At 42.1% G+C, this 19,630-nt stretch overlaps 1 protein-coding gene across 1 annotated transcript in view; it reads right to left on the minus strand.

The window, feature by feature from the left end:
• grid1b (glutamate receptor, ionotropic, delta 1b) overlaps window positions 1-19,630 on the minus strand; it is a 177,100-nt gene that overhangs the window by 36,822 nt on the left and 120,648 nt on the right. The window contains exons 7-11 of the mRNA XM_023418838.2: window positions 15,514-15,615; window positions 13,097-13,219; window positions 12,018-12,092; window positions 11,460-11,802; window positions 9,104-9,242 (exon numbers count right to left, since the gene is read on the minus strand). Of these exons, the coding sequence (XP_023274606.1) occupies window positions 9,104-9,242; window positions 11,460-11,802; window positions 12,018-12,092; window positions 13,097-13,219; window positions 15,514-15,615 (782 nt within the window). The remainder of the gene's footprint in view (window positions 1-9,103; window positions 9,243-11,459; window positions 11,803-12,017; window positions 12,093-13,096; window positions 13,220-15,513; window positions 15,616-19,630) is intronic.

Consider the following 19,630-nt stretch of genomic DNA (forward strand, 5'->3'; position numbering starts at 1 on the left):
AGGAGGGGAAGTAACTAATGAACTGACTCTTGTTTCTATAAATGAGCAGTTTGTGTATTTTTTAAGAACATTCAAAAATTGACTTTAGAGGGGTTTTTTGTGTTTGATTGTGATGTGACATCAGTAAACTGAGCTTCAGCTAGTGAACGAATAACATTTCCTCCTGTTCTACTTCTGTTCTTACCTGTAGGATTATTCTTTTCCTTTTTTTATTGCACTGCTGGGTTATAAATGAGGTTTGGACGTTTTTTGGCTACTTAAAGTCTTAACATATGTGTGAGCTTGAGTATGTGAACAGGTACAAGTGTCTGTAATGCAAATGACACTTTTTGCACAGGTGTTTTAAAGATTTACGTCTTCAGTGGGAACCAATGGGCTCAGAGCTGAGAGCCACAGACAGAGGGGGGAAGTCAAAGTACTGAGAGACAAAGTAACTGTAGCGTACATACGTGGCCTGGCATCAGTCAAAAGCCATTAAGGAAGTTCATTATAAGGACATGCAGAGTTACGGACCCCCAATTGACACTTTGCGACTCTTTCCACCATCAAACTATCAGATTGATAGGAAACAGAGACAAAGGACCCCTCTTCCACAAACAGACCATGCTGTTAGCATGGCCGAACGACACAGAACCAGACCAAAGGTCAAAGGGTCAGCTCCAGAGGATCAACCAATGGACACCAGACGACTGGAGAATATAGGCAAAATCTCCAGTTTGTAACAATAAGACTTTGTCTATTGATATTTGATTGTTTCTTGTATAGGACGAGTAACAACAAAAGGACTGATTAACACTTAGGTGTGAATCCTGCTCTGTCTGTGCCATGCATGAACACACACACACACGCACACACACACCAACCTCCCTTCTTCTGTCCCTCTCTAGATAAGAGTCATAAACTACAACCCACATTCCAATCCTGGGTAGTGACCAGCAGAACACTCTTCACAGACACAGATCAAAGGATGAATGTAAAATTAAATTTCTAACTGTTCTGTAACTCATGAGATGTTCCTATGCAATAGTTCAACCCCAAACTTCTGTCCCTTAGAATGTTTGAAATGTAACATGTAGATTTTAAGACAAGGTCCTTCATGTGACCATACTGTCAGCATCCCTCACACAAGGTAACACACTACATGACATCCAGAATGTGCATATTATTATTATTACAGTCGAAGAACTGCTGTGTAATCCATATGTATAGATTATTAGCTTTGGGAAATGTTTATATTGTTGTTTGATCAATTAACCACTTGTATCATAATTAATTCCAGGTTTGAAGGATGTAATATGAAATCAACACTCCTATTACTCCTCTCTGCTATTATTAGTGCAAGTAGTTTTATGTTATTCCATTTAATGTTTTGTGGTCATGGTGGAAGAAGGATGTGCGAGTTTATAAGTAAACTCTAGATTTAAATTATTCTAAAGTTCAGTGGAAAATTACTCTCTTCTCCAAGTGGAAACACAGGAGAAGATGGGTGACGCCCATGAAACATGCGCCAGCCCCCAGGGGATAAAACAGTCGTGAACAATTCACACATGGCCTATTTCTAAGCCTATTGCCTATCCTAAGCCAAAGAAGCCAAAACCAGGCCTAAGCCTAAATCAGGACGACAAGAAGATGCGAGAAGCGAGAAACGATGCAGAAACTAGAAGCTGAGATCTTTGCTCAAAGCTCAGAGTCCCGGCTCAAAGCCCGGCTCTGTAGCCATGTAAACTCTTAGCTCTAAGCTGCTCGCCACAAACTCATGGCTCTTAGTCATTTTGCACTTTTCGCGTCTTTTATTTTTCTTTGCCACAAGCTACAAGTAACATGATTTTTGTCTACATGCGCGATCTTTTAATTTTATAAGCCAAGTCGAGACCAACTGAACCAAAGCAATAGAAGTTTCTCAGAGTAATTTTGTAACTTTTAATCATCATCAAGTTTTCCTTTTTGAAGATTTTGACAACTTTAGAGTCATCTGGTCAACGCCAGTCTCCTCGTGAAGAGCATTAGAGTTTATTTCACATCAACCCGCAAGAGACACCAGCAGATAACACCTCTGCACGACCGCCTGCAGAGAAGCCGAGCAGAAATCAAGAGTTCCCGAGACAGAAAGTCTCCTGGCAAACTGGACTTAGAAGACAAGTCCTTTAACAAGGACATGTCAGCTGTCCAACTTGAACCAGCTGTCCAACAATTCTTAGGCCCCCTTTGTGAGAAAGGTGTTATGCGAAAACCACACCTGTCTATAACACTTGAAGACGCACTTGTACATGATGCACTCCTTGACACAGCAGCAGATGTCACTCTGATGTCATCAGCACTGTTCAGTAAGCTGCAAATGATAACTCGCCTGTCCAACAAGGAGTTGAAACTTCCTTAATGGCTTTTGACTGATGCCAGGCCACATATGTACGCTACATAACACATTGCTGGTTTGGGTCTTATTTGGTGACTCCAGTTGTTTTTGGATGGAGGCTCCATCATTTGTTCTGTTGATTGTTGAGAAAATACCTCAGTAGTTTGTGCAAGTGAAGACTGAATCAGTTAGTGCAGATGGATCCTCCTGTTTGTTTGTGTGTTGTTACAGAAATAGCCTGCTGAGTGCAGCCTTTCAGGCCAGGTGTTGAGAGGTTAGTCTCACCACCTACATTCACAGCATCTCTGTTTAAAGTTGTGAGTGTCTTGTTCATGTAGAAACATGCTGTAATTCACTGTTTATACAGCGGAGCTGACAGTCAGTCGACCTTATCACAGAAATAAACCTCACACAGAGATAAACAGCCGATCACATTAACACAACTCAACCTGGCATCAGCAGGATAAGCGTGTGTGTCTGCGCATTTTTAACCACAGAGGCTAAACTGTTGACAGCCATTAGCAGCGGCCTCAGATGTGACTGTTATGGTTCAAGCTGAACTTGTTAGCGCTGCGCCTCTTTGCACCTGAGGCCATGAAGCTGTGAAACTGAGCTGACAGGAGCTGTTCTTCACTGTAAACAAAAACAACACTGAACTGTATTTCTGAGACAAAGTGTAGTGAAAATAACTTTTTGACTCTTAAAGCTCATTGTCTATTCCAAATAATAAAACCCCAGCCTCACAGCCCTCTGCCCCCACCCCCCCAATCCTCCTCAGTTTCATGTCTCCTCCAGGTTCTCTCTGAATTTCTGTTTTAACTATAAAACAGCAGGTTCACAGACTCTTGCACTGCTTCCTCTTGAAAGAAAAACAGTGTTATAATTTAACTTTCTGCCTGTTGCAATCTGAGCTTCTACATCTCTTTTCTGCTGAGGTCTGATCTTACCTGGTGGAATTCAAAGCAAACAAAGCTATCCTCACAAAACCAGATCACACAAATGCAAATCTGGAAATCTTCTTACAGCTTTCACCTTTATTCAGAACTTTTTTTTGAACTGGGTGTTATAGAGGTAACTTCAATGGGGATGATTGTGTGGCTGCAGGGCCTGTTTTGCATCTTGGAGGATGAGGCTGGTCTATCCAATATTTTTCTTACAGTAAACAAATCCCACGAAAAGACAAAGATCAATAAGGTGTTAGTCTGTCTCTCAGCACCTTCCCACTGAACATGTAAATATATATTTTCCTTCTTTTTCTAAGTCTCAACAAGTTCCTAAAACAGCTGCTCACTGAAGTTTTTATCAAACAAATAGTAGGAAACAGTGCATTTGTTGAGGACTATTTTCAGCGGTGGATTAATCCACATTTGGTGTTGTGGTATTTTGGGGCAGCCGGATTCCTGTCTAATTAATTCTTCTTCTTATGTATTTTTTTTCCTTTCTACATGATTATTGTGTGTTGATTTGTTGAAGACCTTTTTGTTTTTAAGTTGAAGGAAGTTGTCTTGACTTCTCCTGTCACATGTGTTTTATTTTGTTTTCTGGTTGTATCTGGTTTTATGTATTCTGTACTAAGCTCTTATTGGCTCATTTGTCTGTCCTGCTGGGGAGATGTGGGTGGTGAGTCAGCGATTTGGAAACAATCCAATAGGAAACAGGTTTAGTTTACAGCGCTTTATGGGATGGCTGTAAGGTCAACGGGCAACGTGTGGTGGTTCGGGTTAATGAATGGAACACATGAAGTCACCTATGAGTCTCGTGAGATTATGTTTATTAAAAACACGACATGTCAGGAATTCATAGAGCCCACGTCGGGGTGATACGTCTAGTGGAAGGAAGGAGGAGATTGGACAGATTCCGCCAGGCGAGCAACTTAACTTCAAGCTCTGAGGAAAATCAGGTGAATACTTGAATCTACTATATGGGAGACAAAGCAGACAATGTCCTGAGAGGCTTAAAGCTCAGTGATGTAGACCAAAGGCAATACACTAAAGTGAGGGACGGCTCTCAGTCATTCTTCATAGTGAAAAAGAACATTGTTTATGAACGCACACAGCTTAATATGCACAAACAAGAAGCAAACAAGACTGTTGATGCTTTTGTAACTGCCCTACATGCATTAGCAGAGCACTGCAATTATGGGACTTTGCATGACGAGCTCATAAGGGACAGGATGGTGGTCGGACTGGCTGACACACAGCCATCAGAACTCATGCCAATGGAAAAAAAATCTGGACCTGGAAAAAGCTATTAATATGGCAAGACAATCTGAGGAGATTAGAAAGAAGCAAAACACACTGAGTAGTGATGCTAGCAATGTAGGAATGATGGATGGTAGTTCTGTGGACAAAGTGTTTAGAGGCAAACAGCAAAAAGAAAAGCCTAAAGTCAACAAATCCAAAAGCAATGGAGATAAGACACCCAACTGTCAGAGCAAGAATCCTAAGAGCTCTCAGTGCTTCAAATGTGGTGGCACGCATGAATGCCCTGCTAAGGATGTAAAGTGTTGATCCTGTTGGAAAAAAGGTCATTACCAGCGAGCATGCTTTGCCGGTAAAGCTGTGCATGGTATTGAGGGAGAGGCGAAAAGCTTCTTTCTTGGCTCTGTGACATCTAATGCTAACCCATGGACTGTCGACAGATATAATGGACAAAAGTATTACATTCAACCTTGACACTGAAGCAGATGTTACTGTTTTGTCACAGACAACAGTATTTTCTCCAGTACACAGCTGCCTGTTCTCCAGGAAGCTGACAAACCCTTGTTCGGTCTAGGACGGATACCGCTGGACGTGACGGGGTTCACCAGATTGCAGCTGAGGTTCGGGGCTAAGCAGACCATAGAGAGGGTCTATGTGGTCAAAAACTTGAGTATACCCTTGCTCGGGTTGCCAGCCTTTGTTGCCCTTGGATTACTCATCCATTTCAACAACATAGACATGGAGACCCTCAAGTCAAGCTACCCGAAGCTATGTAGCAGCCTAGGTGAGGTACGACAACCGTACAGCATCGGGCTTAAACCAAAAACTGCTGGGTCTCGGACACTGACCAGGCGACAGCATTTGAAACACTGAAGAAAGCACTGTCTTCTCCTGCTGTGCTGGCTATGTATGACCCAAGCAGAGACACCAAAGTGTCCGCCGATGCTTCATCATATGACTTGGGAGGTGTTCTTCTCCAGAGGTGGAAGGAAGAATGGAAGCCTGTGACTTATGCATCGCGGTTGCTTACCCTAACAGAACAACAGTACGCACAGGGGGAAAGGAAGCCCTGGGTCTGACATTGGCCTGTGTACAGTTTTGGGATTTCCTCATAGGAGAGCATTTCTACCTGAGACTGATCATAAACCCCTCATTACTTGGAGCACAAGGTCTACATCTTCTGCTGAGAATTCAGCGCTTCAGGATGAGACTAATGCGCTACACATACTTCATCATACCTGCGCCAGGAAAGTTGCTTTATACAGCAGATACACTGTCATGCTCACCTGTAAAATCACACGTCTTCAGATGAACGGGATGTGATGGAGAGCACCAGTGTCTATGTGGACTGTGTTATTGAAAGCCCACCTGTCAGTCCAACATACATGGACAACCTGAGAAAGCAGCTCAAGGCAGACAGTCTTCACTTTCGGTTTTACTTTAACCTTACTTAAAGCTTTCCCTCTCTTCTCAGGACTTTGGACAAGTCATAAAACTCGCCTCAGAGCAGCAGTTAGGTCAGTGCGTTCTTCAGTAACAACAGGAGGGTTAAATGTTAGAGAGGCAGAGAGTGGAGTGTCAGCAGGTGGCGTTCAGACAAGAGACTCTGCTTTCTCAAATGCATTAAACACATGAACTCAGAAGCTGTAGTCTCATTTTCTTTACAGAGAAATATTCAAGCCAAGAGCTTTTTCAGCGGAACCATCCACCCTCTGAATTCATCACAAGATCAGCGCTACTACTGCAACCATTCACTCATGGGTTGGATAAATTAGAGATGAGTCGCAACTCTGCTTCGGCCTTCCACAGCAGAGGTTTGAGATGATCGATCTTTTTTAGGAGCCTCCTTGAGATTAATAATCAGCCAAATTCCTGAGGTTGAATGAGCAATTAACACCGTGCTGCTGTGGAGTGGCAGCCATGTTGAGCTAAATCAGTCATCTCACTGGGAGGGAGCGTACGAGACAAGTCATTACTCTGAGCTGCTTCTGAGCTTTCTGTGGACAGAATACAGGGTAATGTACTCTCTGCTAATTAAGTGCCCACAGAGCCTGATCAGGTCACTCAGTTTAAATGCAAATTTTTACAGACACAGGGAGAGAGACGTGTCCTAAAAATGTTGCTTGGTTTTGCAAACAGCTGTGAATCCGTGCATGCTGTAATCCGAACCCTGTTCATATACGACTAAGATGCAACAGCAAATACGTTTTAAAACTATTTAATCACAAATAGATTAGATGGACATTTCTGAAAAGTAGCTAAATGTTTGCATTGAATGTTTCTGTCTCTGTTGCTGAATTCCTGACCTTTGTATGACCACCACTTCTGTAGGCTGTGAGAAAATAGCACTTCCTGCCAGTGAACATAATGCAGCGGTCATGCCACAAAGTGTCATATGTTGTAGTATGCGCGGCCAGAAGCTCAGTGACGGTGACGAATCTGCTGTAGCTGGCGAGCTAACTGTTCAGTCGCTCAGTCACAAAAGCTCATGGAGCTTCTCTCTACTGTCTCTCTGTGCCCTGTTTACTCTGGCAGTTTGTTCACCATTGTTTAACATTTCACTCAATAAAAAGCTACTGAAGAGGGAAAATAAAGCTCTCCAAGCTAATAAGTTTGCTAAAGATCATTTAGCAAATGTGTTTGCCCCTTAGTTTTCTGTGTTGGGATAAAGGGAGTTCATAGTGAAATTTAAATCGTTTTTGACGTTTAACCCTTTAAACATTATTTTTAGGGGCTTTGAGGCTTGTTCAATCCACACACTCCTGCTTTCAGTGATCACACACCAGAGTAGCGACTACACACAAAACACTTATTTACATCTGTTAATGAGAAAGTGATCAAGCGGTAGGGGTCACTACTGAAGCAGCAACTTGTGACGTCTTACTGGCATCCACAGCCGTGAACACAAGCAGTTGTGATCATTATGATGCAGGATGAGTCTGTAGGCATTTCTACAGTGCATGCATTACATTAAATTAAATGACAGAAATCGGGCTGACACTTAATTTACCAGAAGTGCACACAAAAAAGTGATGCTGTACTAGAAAGATGAATGAATCCAACAAATAACATCACCACAAATAATTAAATCACAGATCAAATCAAACTGCTACTTCTGTCAACATGCGAATGCAGTTCAATATTGTTTATAGGGTTTAATTAGAATCTATTTGTGTGTTTCTTAGAAAAAACTAAGTGCTGAGTCACTTTTACAGCTGCTGTGACTTGATTTCTCCACAGGGATCAATAAAGAATATCACCTCATCATGATGGAGCAGGGTCGCAGCTGCACACTCTCTGAAGTCTCTAAAAACCTGAACACCATAAACTTTTTTTCTGCCGGTCTTTGGGGCTCAGAGCTCGGTCAGACTCTGACATCAGAGATCATAAAGTCTAAATGAACTTCCGTCAGTGCAGCTGATGAGGACTAAGCTGCAGAGAATGACTCCAGGGAGACGCTGACTGATTATTTACTGTCTGAAAATCACTGATCCCAACGAGCTGCTGCTTTACAGCCCAACAGACAGACGCACAATTACTCTGGCATGAAGAATTTACTCCCTGAAATATTTCAAACTGATCTGCTGTCAAAAAACAAACGCTGAAAATTACCGTTGTCTTGTTTTCTAGACACATTTTCGATGAATGATAGCAGTAAGTGCTAAGAATTTCCTGTGACTACTTCATAATGAAAGTCAACTTGTTTAGTGTCTCACACGTGTAAATGCTTTACATATTTTAACCATATGCCTAAACTAAGTCTAAACTGAACCTAACAAAAGCTGTATGTTAATAGACTGGGTGGAAACAAATGAATATACTACTAAGGTTTTACAGCAGAAAAATACATGTCAGGATAGCACAGGGCCATAATGCATGATTTAAATAACGAGGGGAGACAGAGATGAAAGTTAAGTTGGTCTAAAGTGTCTATGATTTAAAAAAATAAAGAAAGATCAGAAAAATTTTCCTTGTGTGCACTTCTGAGACGGTCCCTAACCTCAGCTCATCAGGATCCTGTCTACAAGTCCTGCATTGCTACAGGCTTCATGAGGAGCACGAGGTTAAAGCGACACGTCAAGCTTTTTCCTGCACTGAACTATTAATCTAGTGAAAACAGATGGAAAGTAATTAAAGGTTAATGTCTAATTATTGAACTTTAGAACTATTTCCACCTCAGTGGTTTTAGACGGCAGCCTCTTTGTTTACATTTTGGCAAAGTCCTGCTGGTTTGGCTAGAGGTTCACACTGTACAGAGACCTGGATTACTTTACTTTACTTTGATATTTGATGTTGGAGTTCTTGATATCGCTGATTTGACTTAGTTATGACTGATAAGATGCGAAGTTTGTGGTAAAGTGTGTGTTTGTCTTCGCGTGACAGACGGGAAAAACAAACATTCAGATGCTGAAGTCCATCATCACTTCATACATTACCATTTGTTTACATCCTTAGTAGCTGCAGACACATTGGCTCCAACTGTTAATGTCAGGGTGAGTTCAGTGTGTGTGTGTGTGTGTGTGTGTGTGTGTGTGTCTGTGAACCTTACCATATAGCATGGTCCATGCGTGACACAGTGAGGTATGCTGCCAAGTTTGCGGTGTATGATGAACACACGATGAGCGTGAAGAGCCACCAGCTGCCCATGACGATCCTCAGAGCCACTGAACCCGCCACACCATCCCCGCCTAACACACACACACACAAACACACACAGACGATTCAAGTCATTACTCAAAACCTGTCATCAGGGTGATTTATAACAGTTTTCAGACCATTTTCAGAGCTGGGACGAGTTGAGCGCACCGTTTCACATCTCACAGGTCTGAACGGACACATGCTGAGTCCTGTGATGACCTCTCAGTTACAGGTTGCTCTGAGTGACCAGGAGGACACCTGCTGCCTGATTCAAACAGCAGGTGAGAGCGGTGCTTTATCACAGTGAACCGAGAGGCTGCACAGCTGCATCTAATCACAACCTGTTAGGCCTAAAAGCTTTGCCAGGCAACCTGCCAGACCATAATAGATGCAGCTGGTTGTCTCTGCTGAGAAACTGTGTGTGTGTTTTTGTGTGTGTGTGTGTGTGTGTGTGTGTTCATGCTAGAATATGTTTGTCCAAATCCAAATGTGTGTGGATCCATTTGCGGAGACGTGAACACGCATGTTTTCAGGTGTCACTGTGTGTGTGTTCTTGGGAGGACAGATTCGAGGAGTCAGACCTGACAGTGAGGACATTTTTAAAAGTGAGGAGGGCCAGGGTCAAAGTGTCTTCAATGATTTTCGTTCAGCAGTTTGCAGGTGACGCTGGCGGACATTTTGGATTTTGAAAAATATGTAGATATTTAGTGGAAAGAGGGAATTTGTTTTAGAAAACAAGGACATTAAAATGACAAAATGATGGACAGTCATTTTTGCCTTTATTGAGATAGTGAAGTGAGAGACGGACAGGAAAGTCAGGGAGAGAGAGGGGATGACATGCAGCAAAGGGCCATGAGTCCGATTCGAACCTGCGGCCACTGTGGTAATTTTTTCCTCATTGTTATAAATTTCACATTTAAAAACAACAAGGTAAGAATGGGAAAGGGAGGACAGTTTTGAAACAAGGAAAGTTGGGTAATTTTTATATGAGGACACTTTTGAAAAATGTAAATGTGTTTGGAAAACAGAAAACTTTTTTGAAATAACAAAGACTGACTTGGAAAACCAGCCAGAGTCAAGATTCCTTTGTCAAATTGCCAATGACATTAAAAAAGTGAGGGCATTTTGTAGGACTCTGTTTGGATATTTTTTAGGAATTGAAGGAGGATTTTTTGAAGCTTCTAGAAAGCTGTTTGAGTTTTAAGACCTGATTTTAGTGTAGAGTTAGGTTTTTAGGAGAAGGTTAGGGTTATGGGTTCGGGATATGTCAGTGAAGGTCCTCACAAGTACAGAGGTGTGAATGTGTGTGTGAACTGCTGAACTGGCCGTCTCTCCTCATATAAAGGCTCCTTTACTGCCCTGTTACACTGAACAGTCCTGAAATGCAGTTTCATTGTTACTGCAACAATCACACAAACATCTTTATTGAGATGAAGGAGCAAAGGCTGTCAATGGCCGATTGGTCAGAAACACACACACACACACACACACACACACACACACACACACACACACACACACACACACACACACACAAGAACCCACATTCAGTATTTCTCAGTGACATTTCCTGGAGCTCTGTGCTCTGTAATCTAAGCCTCCCTCTAATTCATTTAAGCACTTTAAAGTTTTATGACCATGTTTCTGCTTTTCTGTTAAATATTTCAGACACTACAAATCCTACTGTGATTATTTTTTTCCCTCTTCCATTGCTGTAATCCGTGTAACCGCTCTAAATTAAAACTCCCCAAAATCAAACTCAAATCCGTCTTTACAAGAGCGATAATCTTCCCTTTGTTGTGATCAGCCGTGATTGATTTCAGACAAACAGCTGAGCTGCTGAACTGTGAGAATATCTGAAAGACAGTCACAGTTTTTCATTCAGTTCCCAGCTGATGTTTTGTATCCAGTGGCTGAACAGTAGATCCAAAGCGGTCCGGTGTCCAAACAGTAGAACGAGACACGTGGCTGCTGCAAGATGTTCCTGCTGTTCAGGTTTCACACACTTTTCTACCTTCACATTCACACAGATGCAGATACTGAACAATCAAGTTACTGGGCCATTCCCTTTAAAATCCCATGGCAACCAAAAAAACATTTTCTCTCTAATGGTCAAAGGTGCAAATTTGCAGGTCAAAGTTCAAGCTGAACTCTAAGATTTGGACAAATTTATCTTTGAGAAAATCTATTCACTTGAAATGTTTCAAATTCTGGTCGAAGTACAGACCAAACGGTCCAAATGAAACCGTTCTTACTGTGTCTCTCACCTTGCTGCACGAATGCTCCATAAACGATCCAGATGGCGCTGTGCAGAGTGCCTGACCCCATGGTGCTGGGTGGCTGGCCTGGTGGTGCATTCTGGTTGGAGGACGAGCGCAGCGCCTGCAGCCTGTTGAGCAGGAAGATAAGCACTCCCACCACCGGGATCGCCGCGGCGATGCACGCCCAGACGGCGAGGTCGAAGGGTGCGAAGAGGGAGAAGATGTTGATCTTCTCCTCAGGCTTTCGCAGCAGGATGCCGACGCTGTAGTCCAGGTAACGTTTGCTGAAGTCCACCACGTTCTCCCTCTCTGGAGTGATGGTGATCGCTGACACCGCCAGGTCGGCTCTCTGGGGGAGGAGGGAGGGGACGCAGAGGGAGACAGGTGTGCCACTCAGAATATAGTATTAATGTTTTGATTTGAAAAGATTGAATTTATATCTGATTGAGTCAAGTGGTCCAGGCTCAGACACTTGACTTGAGTACAGTACGACCCTTTTATTTAGGCAGCAGTTGCAAATTTTACCGACGTTCGGTGCTCGATGGATTTTAAGTCTAGCTTTACCTTGTTGATGAGATCACCAATCATCCCGTTCCACGAGCCGTTTGGAAGCTGAGATCCATATTTACTGTCTGCCACCTGGAGAAAAGATTGATAAGGTTCAGTTTATACTCCTCATTTCATCCAAAAATCCTCAAGTCGAGCCCAACGTCATGAGGAAAACAAGATGAAAGCTCAAACTTCAACAAGACTCATATATATCAACATGTTGATTTTTGTTCTGAGAGAAACGTGGTGAAATCTGTGGTCATCAGTCCAAAATGTCTGGACATGTCCACTAACAGCCAGTTGCATTCTTTGGAGGCTAAAAAAAGACGTGCTGTATGAAAATACTACAATCTGATTGCTGCTATGAAAAATAGCTCCAACACTATGAGAACTGTGCAGAATGGATGATGGGGGTTCTTGACGTGTCTTAGCTTGGTGTACGGCCATAATTCAGCAGACATCCATCGCACAATCTGAGGCCTCGGAGTCGACGGCGTGCAGTCAGAGACAGATCGAGGTAAAGATTTTATCAGATCAAAAAGGCTCTGTGTGTTAGGGACGGGTATGAGTACTTGTTGTTGACGTCATTATTCGAGTAGCGTTTCACTACTCGTGCACCTGCGCACGTGTTGTTTTTGGCTACAATAGTTCAACTCAGCTGGCGTTACGTGCACCATGGCAGCCGTGACCAGTGCAAGTGATGTCTGGAGATACTTTGATAAAAAAAAGATGACAATAACGTGCAGTTGTGCAGTTCAAGATATGTGGTGTTAAACTTGCATATCATGTTCTCTGAAAGCCAAACAGTAGGCCTGGTCCACGTCCGACCTCCTGTATTTCTTCTTTTTTTTTTAACGGTAAAAATATATTTATATACATATATAATTTGTGAGTAATGCAGTACTGGTTCAGCTACACGGCGAGCTGTGATCCAGCGTTTAGCTCAGGTCTACATTATCAAAAACAGCTGAGAAACTGGTGATGAAGATCATTACAGCCAAGAGTTTGTTTAATCTCATGTGGGACAGAGTGAGTCATTCTTCTGTGTGGTGTTCATGTTTGGACTAAAACCTATGCGTGTCAGTTAGTCCCACCTGGTAGATCTCATATTTGAAGCCCAGGATTTTGGCGAGGGCGTCCAGGACATCGATGGAGAAGCCTTTATATCTCTTCGGCTGCCCCAGGATGTTCTCTGCCACCATGACAAAAGGGTCCTCCTGCAGAGAAAGAGAGGGAGGGAGGGAGGGAGGGAGAGGGCTTAACAGTGTGTTCACCAAACTACAGCTTCAAAAAATAAAAAACAAAGTAAGATGAACTTCCTCAGTCTCTGAGAGGAAATCAGAGCAAAAACAATAAACAATTCTGAGGTTTGGCTACTGACAGATTTAGTGTTATGTAAGGTACCTTTGAGAATATGTGTAGAATATATATGATACTGGCATACAGTATCATCACCTTCTAAGTTGATGTGTTGAACTTGTGACCTCACAGCTTTTTATTTCCACATCGAGCAGACAGAGATCAACATGATGATTCATGTGTGGTGGTGTTTGTGTCCCAGTGTTCCCTCTCTTTCTTTCAGCTCTGTGTTTGGTCTCCACCAGCTCCTGAAGGAAATCTCTGGCTCTTTAGCTGCTAAATGCTCCACTGTGTTCACCAGCTGCTCTCTGACTGTGTCTGTCTGCAGAGCAGGTAGAGGACAGTGGCTTCTTACAGATGTTTCTCTGAAAACATCTCGCCACTGCAGCTGAAAACGACACCGTAAGAGCAGTGAGAGTGGACCAGAGCAGTAACGCTGTGTTCGGACAAATAAACAATGAGCTGAAACTCACTATAAAGTTCTGTCAAACTGAGGGGAGCTGTAGATTCAGCTGGTGACTCTCTGTAGGTTCATCACAACCACAGTCGCTTTACACATTGTCACATGGTTTTTACATTCTCATTTCACACATTGGTATTGTAAAAAATACTGATTATACTCACCCTGGGACCAGGGATTTGGATTTTGTGGATTTTGTTTTAACACTGTACACGAATTATTGAACATTAACTGGGTACTAGGGTTTTTCTTTTTGACAGAAGAAAACTATCGTTGTGTAGCCAGCTACCTTTCTTTGATTTGGCTCTACCCGCCGGCCCCGTTTCCTCACCTCAGTGCTTCTGGTTCTTGTGTTTGTAACTGATCAATTTTAAGTCTGTAAAACTCTCAACATTTTTACCCATTTAACCTGTGTAATGTTCCCTCCCTTTCCCTCAGTGTTTTTGAGTTGTAAAGTGCAACATTTTTTAAACTAATTATATCCCTTAGTAGTTATAATAAACATCAATGAATTGCAGGACTTTTTTCCACAGAAAAAGTGAAGTTCTCACCTCTATTCAGACTGAAGCGTGGGAGAATATACGGTGAGTCAAAGTAACAAAAATCAGCTGTGTATAATCACCGAAATGCAGCTATTCAATTACCACAGGCGCTGAGAGAGTGAGAGACGATTCATGTTTTACCTTCTCACATGATCAGGTTTACTGATAATGTCGGTGCATTAAGGCGTCTATGTATCAGTGGCTGTGTGTTGGGTGAGTGTTGGTAGCTGGCAGCAGTCAGAGCTGGAAGTGTTGCTGCTTCAGGGGATGAACTGCAGGGTGAAGGTATTAGTCTCGCTTGGTTGGACCTGCGTCTCGTCGGTGCTATGCCAGCACAGGAGGAATCTCTGGCTGAACCCACCCGCTGCTGCTGCTGCTGCTGCAGCTGCTCTGGGACCGGGGGGGTGAAAAACGCCTGGCTGTTTGTATCTCTTAACCTAATCACACTGACCGGAGGTGCTGCTTAAGTCAAGGTGCTGGATCAATGTCCTCTCAGAAAAAAAGAGAAGAGAGGAAACCGTTGGGTGGGGGAGCTTGAAGAAGCCACGGATGACTGAAAATAATAAACACTCAAAGAAACTCAGAAACAAACTGAGCTGTGTGAAGTAGTTTTTTATTGACTGAGGGATTTTTTCTGGGGATTTACTGTGGTGGTTTTGTGCTGTGGAAAGTTGAATTATTTCTACATCAAGAACTGAGCTTGTGTTGAAAGAACTGAATATACACCAAACTAACACTGGGTAGTTCCTCGGTTCTTCTTCTCATAGATCAATGAGAAACCAGATGTAGAAACTTTCCTTTTGAGACTATGCTTCATGTTGACATGACTGCATCACATCGTTGCTGGAGATTCATGCTGCCAATCTCCTGTTCTGCCGCAAGTTCACTGAACTCACTGGCATTCACACCACGACTGTTAATAAAGAACCAAAGTGAGACAAGAAAACTTTGATGTGAACATTCACTGAAGCTCCTGACTCCATCTGCAGGAGTTCATGCATCGTACAGCTGCAACCTGATTGGCTGATGAAATAACCCCTTTGGTGCATCAATATCCGTGTTATTGATACTTTGGTGTATTGGTGTTGATTTAAAGTAAACACCCTTACATATAATGCCTACTTTAGTGTCATTTACACACGTCACTTACCAGTAAAGTGACCACCTTGACCGTCACTCCCTGCATGCCATTCTCTATCCGACTCTCCTTCAGGCTGCCGTTCAGTCCGTGCACCGAGTCCCACGTCGCGAGCTGCAAGACACAGGGAGGGAAGACAGAGTGTAAACAGAGTACAGTACAGACGCATCAGCGACACAAGGCTGAGCTTTATTAACGTTATTTGTTTGTGTGTCAAAGGTCCACAGAGAGAACACACAGAGGTGAAAACAACAGGCACAGCACCCGTCAATTAAACAAATGCTACATGGCTCACAGGCTGCAATTTTACAATTTATTCACTGGTCTCACTGGATTTCATGTTAGTCTGCTGCTGCAAATTAGACAGGGACAAAGAGATGAGTCTAGAGACTGAGGTAGAACCAAATTAAAAGACATCTATGCCAACAACCCACTCCGGCATGTTCCCATTCATCGCATTTTTACCCACACACAAAACGAACCTCACCTAATTGGGTCCAAAAAAATAAAACCCACCTCCTCCTCCAACAGCCTTTTCAAAGCCCCAAACATCCCTCTCAGAAAAATGAACTCCAGGAGCGTTGGGGGCTCATTTGCTTCATACAGACACTGAGTCCATGTACGTGAATTAGACAGCAAATTAAATTGTATAATGTTGATTATTTTATTTAAACATCATAATGGTGTTTTTGTACTACAACAATAAATACTAATCATTTATATATGGTAGAGAAAAAACAGATGGAAAGTTGAGAGTGAGATTGTGTGTCCTTGGGGTCTAAATACTCAGAACATCCTGTGTTTGATTCTGGTTTCAGACATTTGCTGCAGGTTTTCTCTTTTCTTTTCCTCTCCTCCTCTCTTTTCCCATGTTTCCTGTTGATCTCTACTGCCGTCTTTCAAATTAAGGCAAAACTGCCCTAAGATATAGTATTAATAAAAAAGACAAACAAAAGTCTTGCATAATAAACATAAATTTACTCCTAGTAATTCCAAAGTTTCGAGTCATAACAATGTTATGCTGAGACATAACTTTTTTTGCCTTTTTTTGAGTCACAACTTTTACCTAAATAATATAACAAAAATAATATAAATAAAAGATAATTTAATAATAAGTCAAAAACAAGGTTATATTTAATGTTTTACAATGCTCTTAAACAAGCATTATACTTGCTAAACATTAGCCACTGTTAGCATGTTAGCATGCCGACGTGTAGCTCAAAATGATATGATTTACAATACCTAACTTTGAGAAATACAGTATAGTATAGTGTAGTATTTCTGTCATTTTACAATAGAAGCCAAACAAATGTCTTAACAGAAGCAGCTGAACAATAATTTTGTCTAAAATTGCCAAACTTTTAAATCAGGAACAAATGAACACAACAAGAAATGTGATACAAGCTTAGTATACTTAGCAGTCTTTGATACTTGTTGCTATGGACACATTTTCGTTGATACCACAGGAGTTCAACACCCAGCTTTCATCATAACAGGCGGCATTTTTCCCCTTTGATTTCTGGCTGTTTGTTTTTCTCAGCAGGTGCTTGCCATTAGAGCTTGTGTTCATGTATGTGTTCCATAATAGCACTGTGAATAAGGAGCGTCCCGTCACCATGGAGACACACACACACACACACACACACACACACACAGTTTATTGATTAGGTGGAGGGATGATGGTTGAATGCTTGACACTCATGCATGTCTGTGTGTACGTTCCCATGAATCCACACTGCATCAGTTTGCATCATTCCTTATGAGATGAAATGTGTTTGATTGCACATGAATCCCTCTCTTATGAATATGGACTCATTGTCGGCCTTGGTGTTACACATTTAAACAAATCGATTTAAGGGCAGTTTCATGCATCAATGTAAAAAGATGAATAAAAAAATAAATTCAATAAAAACAGGTTACTTCTACATTACAGAGGGCTAATAAAACAGTGTGATCAACCACGCTCCGATTAATTTTAGTTGACAGTTAATGCGAACACGCTCCGTAATCTCTGACAGAATGTCTTAATTAGCGCCGTTAAGCTAATCACACTATCTGTTTCTTGTTGTACAGTGTGCAGAGCTGTAAACAGCCAGCCAGGGTCATACAATAATACATCGCTAACACGCCCGCACTCGCCTGCAACAAATTGCTCCGTTAATGCTCTCCTAATGATGATGCCGCTGTTAGATATGACACAGTGAAGTGTGTTTATTATGCTCTTGTGGCAACGTAGGTTCTGTGATAATTGCAGGCTACTGCTGGTTTTGTTTGCAGTGATCAGGAAAAAAATGTATTTAAGTAAATATGGAATTGGTCTTGTTAGACTCATCAGTCCTCTGTATTTAACATCCATCAAACCTGTAGAAAAAACAATTTGTAGAGTCATATTAAAGTGACAGATCAGAGGACTACAGTACGTGAACCTCGCGGTTACTTCAGGTGTCCAGGGTTCTGGAGTCTTGTTCTGGTTGAGTCATGAGAGCAAATGATTTACAACTATGTAAGAAAATATCTGGTTCTTAACAAGAATGCCCATAAAACCTGAGGGTGAGAAGTAAACTACATCTCCCATGGTGCATTTCAAGCAGAAACGTGAAATCACATAGCTTCTAATGACTGTATGTCGGGTGGGTTGCTAATGGCCTGATAAAACATGCAGTGGATTAAAATCATAGACTGTAAATAAAAATGCACCCCAGCCACAGGTTTCTGAGGAAGCTCAGAGTGAGCTGCTCCAAGGTCGCCATCTTGGCAGTGCCTGACTCCGCCCCTAACTCCCAGCTATTCCAAAGATGGTCAAAGAGGTGGGGCGTGTGTGGAGCTGAGACTTTCAGTGCATGCCAGTTTGTGGAAAGCATACGCTCACCCACCTGTCACTCAAAGAGGCCAAGCCCTCAATTTTCCATAACTTTAAGCCTTAATAAAAATGTAAACAGGTTGGTTATATAAACAGTTGGAGGAAATTAATAAATTTTTCAGCCCTGGAGGTTGCTGCTTAATTAAAACCGGTTCACTTTCTGAGTATGGATCACTGTTGGCGACATCGTTCCCGATTCCAGAAACTGAATATCCTGAATTCTGATTGGCCCCTTGACAGATCACAGTAAAAAATGGAAGAGAAAACGAGATTTCTCAGAGACAAAGTTGAATAATTTAAATTTAAGACCATAAGACAAGATATTGAAGTATCTACACTACGTTGAAAATTGTGAAATGGGAATTTAGTCCACTCATCTATGTAGCATAAATCACAAATTTACCCTGAAAGGGCTTCGCAAAGTGCACAACAGACCCTGTATAACAAACATGAACACATGAGCTGAACATGAGAGAAAAAGGACAAGAAAGAAACAAGAAAATGAAGAGGCGTTGAGCGAGCTGGGAATGATGGAGAGGCGGAGAGATAGGGCGAATGGAGATGAGAGAAAGGAGGTGGAGAAAGACCGAAAAGGAAAGAAAGAGGGAACACTTGTTCAATAATCAGGGCTATTCTCAGCGCCGCTGTCCTCTCGATGATCTCCATCCTTCCTTCTTCCTTATGTGTGTGAGATAGTGGGGGTGTTCTTCATTAACACAGATAAATTAACTCCACAGTTTCCTATCTCCCTGCTTCCAGCCTTTGAACTGCTGAACCACGGCCATCGAAATTAACCAAGAAATGAAGAGAAGGAGGACATTATCAACAAAGGCTGAGGCTGTTCCACGCAGCGGTGACAAGCAGTTATTTTGTCCCTGCTGGATCAGTAATGAGGCTTCAGAGTGACAGTAAAACACAGCAGTGTCAGCAGGTCATCAGCAACCTGGAGGGGAAATGGGACTTTTACAGTTTTTAAGATGTCTTCACTGTCCCTAATCACACTGTTAATGGAGTCTGTTTACAGCACCACAGATACAGCACAGATTAGACGACTGTGGAAATAAATAAAATTTTGATGTTAAAGTCTGACTTGTGTTCGGTGACTCCCTTAATATCATACGAATGCAGTATTTTGGGCTTGAAAAAACTTTTAATGGTTCAATAAAAACTGTAATTTACTTTTAAATGAGTGTCATGTGGCCTGGTTACACTTACAACAGCCTCCTTCAAATGATGTACACTCTGTTCTGGTTTTCGTGAAGGTATTTT

This window comes from Seriola lalandi, unplaced genomic scaffold, assembly GCF_002814215.2.
Source record: "Seriola lalandi dorsalis isolate HSWRI2012SDOR001 ecotype SW California unplaced genomic scaffold, Sedor1 jcf7180002054585, whole genome shotgun sequence".
In the NCBI taxonomy this organism is placed as follows: Eukaryota; Metazoa; Chordata; class Actinopteri; order Carangiformes; family Carangidae; genus Seriola; species Seriola lalandi.